Source organism: Nanorana parkeri, unplaced genomic scaffold (assembly GCF_000935625.1).
Source record: "Nanorana parkeri isolate BGI_ZX_2015 unplaced genomic scaffold, ASM93562v1 scaffold72, whole genome shotgun sequence".
In the NCBI taxonomy this organism is placed as follows: Eukaryota; Metazoa; Chordata; class Amphibia; order Anura; family Dicroglossidae; genus Nanorana; species Nanorana parkeri.
Window position 1 is genome coordinate 2,697,175 of NW_017306340.1, and position 10,639 is coordinate 2,707,813.

General features: G+C 41.9%; 1 protein-coding gene across 1 annotated transcript in view; it reads right to left on the minus strand.

Annotated features, from left to right (window-relative positions):
- Positions 1-2,394: 2,394 nt before the first annotated feature.
- The window catches only part of LOC108804760 (cysteine-rich protein 2-binding protein-like), a gene marked incomplete at its 5' end in the record, with an annotated part of 15,376 nt that continues 7,131 nt past the window's right edge, over positions 2,395-10,639 (minus strand). Inside the window, 3 exons of the mRNA XM_018576633.1 lie at positions 2,395-2,569; positions 4,461-4,651; positions 5,582-5,757. Of these exons, the coding sequence (XP_018432135.1) occupies positions 2,396-2,569; positions 4,461-4,651; positions 5,582-5,757 (541 nt within the window). The remainder of the gene's footprint in view (positions 2,570-4,460; positions 4,652-5,581; positions 5,758-10,639) is intronic.

Consider the following 10,639-nt stretch of genomic DNA (forward strand, 5'->3'; position numbering starts at 1 on the left):
TTATCACACTTACAACATTCATGAATCTCTTTAAAGGGATATCAAAATGAAAGTTGTCCTGCAATGCAGCAATAAAATTTGCCAAGCGCTTCTAATGAAGCTAAGGAGATGCTCACAACATGATTTAGGATCATCTGCTGCCTCCTGTGTCCCCAGCAACTGTTCAATTTATATTCTTTAGACACCATCCAGGCAATGGAGAATGGCCTACATAGACCCTTATCATTGCTGTAACTGAATTCATCAATTGGCTGGAGACTCATACCGGTCCTTTGTTACATTCAGTAAGACACTTCATCCATTTACATTTCATTCATCACTAAATTTAAAGAATAACTCTACTTTTGGATAGCTGTCCTTTAAGTTACCCCCACCTCCCCATATCCCAATTTTATACTCGCCTGTCAACACTTTAGCTAACCCAACACTGTGCTGCCCCTGGGGAGCAGCACAGCCACTGCAGGAAACACTCCGGCTGGTCCTTTACTATGTCTACAAATGCATGGAGAAATCAAATTAATTCCTATGGAAAGGTTGTCTACCATTGGGAATAAATGGAATGTATGCTGCAAAGTGAAGGACCAGCCCGAGTTCTCACAGAAGCTGCTTCCCATAAGCCATACAGTGTTGATTTGAATGGAGCATGGACCTGTGAGCATAAGGCTTTGGGGTTTCTGGAGGGTGGGAGAGGATCCCTTAAAGAACAACCACACAAAAGTATAGTTATCATTAAAGAAAGCACAGCTTCCAGTGACCTCTTTCAGTTATATAATGTATGCAGGCATATAGATTAAAAATAGGTAACGTTAGGCACGTAATATTTGAATGACAGAGGTATTTCTGAGACCTTAAGCCTGGACTCTGGGCTGGTATGGAAAAAAACAATATGCACTCATTAAGCAAAATCATTACATTCAATTTTGAATGCAACTATTGTAATGGTGCTGCCACAGCTTCATGTACCCCCCAGTACAGCAGCAGAGGGAGAGGGAGGGCCAGTATGTTGCACTATTCAGTTTCCCGTTCAGTGCACATGTGCTGGTAGTAAACATGCTGACAGGAGGAACGAACACAGTAAACCAAGGGATGAGCTCAAGCAATTCATCCCCACACAGCTACCTCCTCACGTATCACTTGCCCCTCCCTTTTAGATTGTAAGTCCTTACGGGCAGGGCCCTCCTTACCATCTTGTCTTGTGGTTGTATTGTCTTCCTTATATTGTAAAGCGCTGCACCAACTGCTGGCGCTATATACATCCTGTATAATAATAATAATAATGAGCTCTCTACTGTGCTATTGCTCTTAATTGCTCCATCAGTAGGTTGTGGGGGGATGTTTTATAAGCAAGTTTTGCTTTGCAACTGTTGTGGTGAAGGTTGAGACTCCGTCTGTGCTGTATGTTTGGGGTACCTGCATCACAGGACTGGCTGTAAAGATATGAAAATCCTTTGGCAGATATAACAGATCGCATTCAACGGTGTGTTTAGCTGCTTGCCTGAAGTTCAGGTTTAGCTTTCACCTCATTCATATATCTCACATTTCTATATAATGATACACACAAGGTGGCTATACCGGAACAATCTGTTTTGCTACTAATATCATGATTCGAAAAGATTTTCTTGACCTCATTTTGTCTCTTTCGTGTGATTATACATATGGACACAGCAGGCGATATACCTAATGGAGCACACCATCAAAAGGAACTGGAATCTAGAACCTGTGCCTAAAAAAAGCAGGCAGAGGGCAAATAACTATCCGCTTCTGACCCTACCCATTTCTGACTTACCATGTGTTGTGCTACACTGTACAACTGTATGGAGGAGACTATCTTGGGAGAGGTAGGAATTTGCTTTCCGCATGTCAAAGCCTCCAGCAAGGAGCACAGTAGCAACATCATTAATCTCATTAGACTAGCATTAGAGGCAGCAGTGCCTTAGATCTCATTGTGTAGATATACAGTTAGGAGGCTATAGGCACAGGAGTGCCTAGGCACACTAACATACCAGGAAGCGCACTGCTATTTTTCAATAAGAATTCAAGAATGTAGATTTTGCAGGGTACAGCTTAGGCACAATTACCATTTCTAAATGTTTCCTATAACATCGCAAATCTTCACGTTTATAAGTTCAAGTCCACTTTAACATTGCCATTCTGTACACTGCATGATGCAGTTATAAAATCTTTCCTGTTGCCACATTGATATCTATTTTCAGTCTTATAAATGTTCCCACATTCCAACATGAGCATCTTCAGATATATTACACTGTCCGTGTTTTAACAGAAATACAATATGAACAGTTGTTCCTAAGCACTGTTCAGTTGGGTAGCCGGTTTTAGAAAAGAAAAAAAAAAAGGAGTTCACAAGCGTCTTCACGAAAACATAATCCATGTGTCATCACCTTCGCAGACGCAGGAAGAAGGCATGTTTGCACTCCTTGCTGTCTATGGGGAAGTACTTGTCATAGAAATCAAGGATGTACTCTTGTGTCTTGAATCCAAACTTCTGGTAGAGCAACATTGCTGGGTTGTTTGCAGACACGTGTAGAGTAACGTCCTTCCCCATACAGGTCTGTTAGAAAGAGTTTTATAAAAAACAGACCATGAGAAAATAGCCCGGGGTGCTGGAACACGCAGTGAATGAGAACACACAGTAATCACACATTTCACCAATATTTTTGTTTATGATATATAGATTCACCTATTGCGTAATTTAGTCCTTTTCCTCTACAATTCTCCTATGTCACATTTTTCTACCCATAAAGTTAAGTCCCACTTTAAGGGCCCATTCTCATCCATGTGGTGCGTTAAGGCAGCCCATTCATTAAAAGGGGCAGCTTAAAGAACAACCTGTGCCTCGGCGTCCTCATGTCTAATACAGTGCACTTCAGATCACAGAAGTGGAGGGGGAAAGAGGCTTTGGGATCTAGCAGCCAGGCGGGATCAAGGTTCGGGTGAGTATATCCATTTTTATTTTACACCTTAGACAAATACAAGCACTTAATCCTTGCACTGAAGCGGTAGCCCCACTGCAAGAGTTACATTTTATTTTGCCTGGAGTTCTCCTTTAATGCACTAAAACACACAAAAATAAAAAAATTTTATAGCAATACATGACTACGCATGGTGCGTTGAGTTGCCAATCAGAATAAATGGCAGCAGCACAAACTGTATACAATTCATCAGCACGCTTTAGTGTAATATAACACTGTAAACCACTACAAGGAGATTTGTAGTGAGAGAAATATGTTGCCTGCTATTGATGATCTCTTCTGACAATGCTAGTTGCCTGGCTTTGATGCTTTAAGCATTGGATTGACCTGGGACAAGTATGCAGATCAAGAGTTTTACTTCACTTGCCTCATGCTTGCTCTGGGTCAGTGACTCCAAAAGTGTTGAAGGCAGAGGCCGCCAAGCATTAAGCACCTTTACAAGGAGCTCCACATTTAATGAGCATTTATTTATTTCAATACATGTTTCCTTTAGGTTTTTGCAAAAAGGTGTTGCTGGTTTATGATATAGGACTATTACATCAATAGAAAAAGGGCTTGTAAAGGGGGAAGAATGCTGTTGTTGCTGTGCTGCGGCTACTACTAGTCACTGCATAGAAAGTATTCTGGTTCTGGTGGACATTTTGCACATTCACATTAAAAAAATAATTAGATTAGGGGTAGGCAACCTTGGTACACAAGCTGTTGTGTAACTACAAGTCCCATGAGGAGTTGCAAGATTGGCAGCCACAGGAATGACAGAATTTGTAGTTTCACCATAGCTGGAGTGCCAGGGTTGCCTACCCCCAGTCTAGATAGCGTGTCTGGGAAAATATTATTTACCTCAGAGACTGGATGGGTAAAGTGACATTGTCTGCTGATAGCCCATCTTCTCTAGGAAGTTATACTCGCTAATCCACGTTCCCTTTGAAGCCTCTCTGTTCCGTTGGAGCCCTTGGCTCATTGCTCTAATTGAACAGGGTTTCCAAGTATGGGGAAACACTTGACCTCCTCTATGGGACAGTTCCCGTGCATGAGTGGCCAATCGTCAGCCCTGAATACAATCACATAGGGAGAGGCAGTGATGTCATCCACCCTGGTAGGTTCTGACACCATGTTACATTAGAGCTTACCCTGGCTGGACTCCGGCACCAGAAAGGTGGTGAGGGAGTGTGGCTGGTTAAGATTACCTTGCTTGGGAGTGGAAGCTATCAGGAAGGACTGTCACCTTGATCTGTGTGAAATCATTTTAAGGTCAGGACCTTCTGCAGCTCACAATAAAAGAAAAAATACACAAGGCACATTTCCTGAGAACATATAGCCAATTATTGGAGCACTCATATAGCCAATTATTGGAGCACTCATCCCCTTTGGTTGCTCTAACAAAATGGTTCCTTCCACTGAAACAAAGAAAGTAATAGGACAACAGTAAAAGATCTATGGAATTCAGCGTTGGTACTTATTGCTGGTTACCTGTATGAGATGGTAAATCATAAATGTGGCGATTCCAGCTCGTCTCCACTCTGGATGGACAAACAGAAATGAAATGTATGCCTCATTATACTTCACATCGGGCACCATGAAGCCAAAGGCAATGATGACCTTCTTATAGAGAACCACCACACTGAAATCTGGATACTGGAGACATTCGGAGACATCAATGCCTGGACATAAGAAACAAATGTCACACTGTCACCTCATTACTGACTTCAAAACAGACAAAAATATACATGTCACTCTTTACATATCCATACAAGTCTGTTAATTCCTCTGTGTGACCCAGCACTCTGTATGATATAATAATGTGGGTGCTAACCTTCCTAACAGACCTGTCAGCAGAACAGAAACTCTTCCTTCCTCTCCTATACATGAAATATCATGGCAAGAGCGATCACACTAAACTGAATGTGATCACTAGTTTAGATCACAGCTCTGGTATCTGCAAAGCACATCTGTGTTTTATGGAACTGGACTAAGCTTTCAGCATACAGACCACTGCTCTCTTCACCAACAGATGGATCAGATATTAAACTTATTTAATGGACACCCGGCATGAGAGAAATACAGAGGCTGCCTTTCCTTACCTCCTTATGGAAATATTAGTTGTCTGAATGGGTTAAATAAAATGTGTGTCCTGCTAACATTTTTATTTTTTTAGTATTTAATAGAGTGGCAACGGATTAAAAGCCCTTCCATGTTTTCACAGCTATCGGGGGCTCTGTTAGAGAGATTTCCCTTCACTTCCTGTTTTGGTGACAACCATTGCACCACACAGGAAATCTCTCAAAGAAGAGTAGGGAAGGCTAACTCGCCTGCCATCTTTTTTGCTGCCTTTATACCTGTTGCAGATTTTCCCTCAATTCCTCTTTGGGGAAACCAATTTCACCGGAACAGAAACAGAGGGGAAAATCTCTCCAACAGATATAGCAGTAAAAACCCCAAAATAGGTTTTAATCCTTCCCACTCGTTCTAAAACAATGCTTTGGCTGGGCATATACACCTCAATTACCAATTATTTGTTAGTCATGCAAGATATGTACATCTTTCCTTGTGTACTGGACCAGTAAAACAGACTCTTCAACTTGTCACCTTACCTGGCCAGAAAAATTGCTGACATATGGAGTTAATGGTGGGAATGTGGCAAGGACGGACATAGCAATAGTCTATAGGCGATGCTTGTTCTGGCACCAAGTCAGGATCACTTCTATGGGCCCGTGCTCGGATCTCAGACAACAGCTGCAGCCTGTAAGGTCTGGTTTCATAGTCACGCCTAGAAAATAAAAGAAGAATGACCTGTTAGGAAAGATTTTCACCACTTGTGGAGTCAGTAAGAGCCTAGACCGCTGGACACATAGTTATTTTACCTGCCTTTTCACAAGCATGTTCGATTACAGAAAGAATAAGAATTTACTGTTCTTGGAGTCCAACGAGGGACACCGTAAGCACTTCACCTGCTGTCTACAAGAGGATTGGACAACGGCAAATAAAATCACTGTACACCAGCCCAGGACAACCCTTTCCACTACCAGCATGCCTCCGATTTGTATACAAGAGCATGATTATAAACACAAAGGGCTGGGACCTCTGTGCTTTAATGGACTCCAAGAGAAGGATTTTTACTGTGAGTACTAAAATCTTATTTTCATTCTCATCTATTGAGGGACACAGGAAGTCGTTAACCCGCAGAAAGTCCAAAAGCAGTCCAACTGAGGGGTGGTCAACCCAGCAAACAAACGCTAAAAAGCCCAAGAAAACATCAGAGAACTGGGGACTTCCTGCAGCTCAAAGAGTAGACTGAAGGACTTTACACCTGCAGCTAGCATCAGATAAGGCCACAACATCTACCTGGCAAAATTTAGAGAACAGAAGCTCAGGTTGCAGCCTTGCAAATTTAGCAAACAGTTGCTTGATGCTGGAAAGCTCAAGAAGTACCTACAGATTAAGTAGAGTGTATCTTAGCAGGAAAGGATGGAACCTTATACTTGAGACCATATTCTTGGATAATGGTCTGTCTGAACCACCTAAAGACGGAGGAATAAGGAGCTGGTGCACCCTTACGGCAACTACAAAAAATAAACCAGTCTTCTTGAAAGAAGCAGTGGCTGAGAGATAGACTTCACAGCCCAAACCACATCAAGACAATGGAAGGAAATGTTCTATTGGTTAATTGGAGCCGGAGAGAGGAACAGAAAGACAATATCCCGATAGAGGTGAAAGGCAGAAACTACCGTAGGCAAGAAAAAAGTCCTGGGCCTCAACACATTATCGTTATGCAGAACTGAAAAGAGTCCCTTGAAGGATAAGGCTCCCAGTTCAGACACAGTGAACCAGATTCAGATCCCAAGGGAAATGGATAGTGGGAGCTACAAGGGAGACCCCCTGTACAAAGGTGAAAGAGAGAAGCCATTGGTCTCTTAAACAGAAACCTGACCCTTAATAGTAATGAGCCAGACACTGGTCCAGACCAAGTTGCAGGAAGGTCAGAATTCCTCCCGCATAAAAATTCTTAAAGCTCTGAGACTCACACCAAGTAAAGTATGCCTTCTATGTCCAATGATAGACCTTGCAAGAATTAGACTTTCTAGCTTTTATCTGTAGAAATCACAGACTCAGATATGCCCCTATCTCTCACAATCTGGGCATAACAGTGAGGCTGTTAAAGCTAGTGACCATGAAGCAGGATGGCAAAGATGTAGTAGAGCCCACAAAGCATCTGCCAGGAGACTTACCAGGTATGCATACCACATCCGCCTGGGCCAGTTCACAGCATTGAGGGTCACTAGAATGTTCTCAGGGTGTACTGAGCCCACAGAGTCACCACAGCATTCACTGCTTCCACTACAGGATCCCTGTACCTGGAGACATACCTGTCCACTTTGTTGTTGAACCCAGAGGCCAGGAGGTCTACAGTATATCTGGTATTCCCACCTGCGACACCAGTCATCAAACAGGTGTAGGGACCACTCTCCCAGGTCCAGGCACTGCTGGATGAGGAAGTCTGTCAACTGCCCACACCTGGAATATATATGGCTGACAAGGCTGGAAAGTGAAGTTCTGCCCAGGAAAGAATCCAATCTACCTCTCTTGCTGTAGTGAGACTTCTGGTTCATCCCCGTTTGATGTATGACACCACTGTTCTCCGAATGAATCTGGATTGAAAGGGTCAAAATGAGCACCAAGTTCTAGGATGTTGCTCTGGAGATGAGACTCTGACAACCAAACCCCCTGTACTGACATGGTGCACAGGACCCCTGCCTGAAAGGCTGGTCTCTGTTGTGAGAATCCTTCAAAAGATGTGAAGGAAGGACGTGTCTAACTTTAGAGCCAGATTTCTAAGCCACCAGGCCAGGGACAACCTTGTCCTCGATGATGGACTTGTTCCACGATGACAGACTGTTGCACTGTAGAGGTCTGGAGTGAAACTGGGCAACCAAGACTGCAACAATAAGACCTAAGACTCTCATGCAAAAGCAGAGTTGGATAGCTCCTGGACTGGAGAGAGCAAACCTTAATTCAGACTGTCATAATGAGGTTGGAGGTGAAAAACTTGAAAGGGTGAGGGAGGGAGGCAACAGTTTGTAGCCTTGGGAAACCACCTCCTGCACTCAATCTGAAATGCACACTGTCCAAGCATTCGGCAAAGATTACTAAATGTTCCCCCAACTCAGGAAATTGGGGACAAACCTTAATGTAGAAGGTGATTTGTCGGAACCCAGACTTTGAGCGCTAGGACTTGCAGGTGGATGGAGAGCCAAGTCTGGGGGGGTAGTTTCGACCTGTAGATAGTGGAGTAGAGAAACGAAAGGAGCCAAAAAAAGTAGAGAAATGAAAAGAGCATGCACACGGGACTTACTTCATCTCAGCACAGGACCTTCCTGAGATTGTGCACTGAGCTGCCGATGCGTGGCTTAGTGCACACATATACTGACAGGCAGAGAGGAGCATAAAAGCCCTACCTGTCACCCTTTTATAAAACTATTTTATGTCTGCTTTAAGAATCTAATAAACCAGGTGCAGACTCTCACACCACACCAATAATATCTTATTTTACTTGAACAACTTGCATACAATCCTGTTGCAATAAAAAGGGTAAAAAAGGGCAATGACAAAAATAGCAAAAGATGCAGTAACCCACAGCAGCCAATCGGCTTTTGGATTACTAAAGTCACATTAGCAAAGAGAAGATCTCTTCCTGGCTGAAATAAATTACTGCCCTAAAAGTTTATTCTTCTCTGGAAAATAAAAACAGAAAAAATCTATTCAGAAAAGACTTGCTAGAAACATTACAACCATTAGGCATGCAGCATTTCCTCTATGCACAGCCTGGGAGCAATATCTACCAAACATATATAACAGGCAGCAGAGGAAATACACAAAACACAGGTTAGGCCATAAACAATCTTTATTACACTTTGTAGCACGTAGAGATTGTACTTCTGTGGGAAGGAAATAAACAGGCAAACAAAAGCAGATTTATTTGGCCGTTACAACATGCTTCTTATATTATTTTTTAAAGCATATTGGCTTTTATAAAGACAGGTGTCTGTACAGGTCAGGGAAACACTGACAGGCTTATTCATTAAAGCAATGCTAAGAGCAACAAGGAAGTGCAAAAAACTGTAAACACTGTAACCAGAATTCCGTTCACTGAAGTTGTATCAGTGAAACATGAAATATGGTTGCTACAGGTTATGGTTCTTGACCCATGTGCTTCAACTTACTGGACAAAGGCAGTATAATTTTCAGTTTACTTCTATCTATACAAAACCAGCATTTATTGACTGAATGTATTAGGTTCTTTCTAAGAGAAGGGTGGCCATTTATATGTATTATCCATTATATCAGGAAACAGCTATTTAAGAGGAAATAGATGGTGGTTGGAAATGCAAGAACTACACGTCCATCAAACATTTTTCTAAAAAAGTATATTTTTGATCAGATAGCCCAACCATGCATGCTATTGCCTATGGGAAAGGGGAGATGGCTAAGCACTTCCAGTATCGGCTAATCCTGGAGGGGCAGTGGGATAGTACTTCCCCCAAAAAAAATACAACTGATCAATCATGGTCAGCTAGGGGGTTTCAATGCTGTATTCTGCTTCTCATAGACATAATCAGTGGTTTATGTCTATGAGAAGCTCCTCCCCCATTGCCCTGCTCGGCCTCCTGAGACAGGCAAGGCAAGATGGAGAGCAAACTACAGTCAGAAATCAGGACTGATCACTGAGTGTTTGGAAATGACAGAGGACATAGTGTGCTTACTGTGTTCCCAGTTATGAATGGACAGGAAGTGTTCTGCATTACTTTCTGTTCATTCATGATTGTGGACATAGTAAAGGATAGCATCTCCTCAATTTATGAATGGACAGGAGCACTCAATATAGAGGCTTCCTGTGTCCTCAATCTCTTTTTCTATTTTAACCCCTTCATGACATATCATTTTTATTTTACACTTTTTTTTTTACAAAGTGTAAAAAAAATTAAATAAAAACTTTTTTTTTCTTGTCAGTTTACATCAAGCATTCACTATGACTGCTTGATAAATTAACTTTTTTTTTTTGGCTATTAGGCTGCTCCAAACTTAGGAACAGCTCTTTGATCGTGCGTAGACGATCAGAACTGATACATTTCACTAAAAAGATATACATTGTATCTTTTTAGTGAAATGTATCTAAACATCGGCTCTTGAGCTGTCAAAACAAATAGCAGAGAGGTGAGTCACTGCTACCTCTCTGCTATTTTCAGCTGTCAAATACAGGATCACAAATTGCGGTCCTGTATTTGCATGTAACGGCTTAATTTTTTCATTAATAAAAGGAAGAAGCTTTTACAAAAAGCTTAATTATTTCATTAATGAATGACTCAATACTGAGGCATTCATTATTGACTGGTAAATGCTGAGAATCAGCTGTTACCAGCATTACAAAGCCTGATCTAACTCGTCAAGTACAGTGTACGTGGCCAGTCATATAAGCACAAAGTGTCGGGACGTACAGTGTACGTCTCCCGTCATGAAGGGGTTAAAAGAAAATATAAGGGGTCTGTTTAGACCCCTGATATTTCCCCAAAGACTAACAATAAACTAAAAAACATTTTTAATAAAAAATATTAATAATTTTAAAAAGGTTGGGGGAAAAAAAACATTTTCGATCT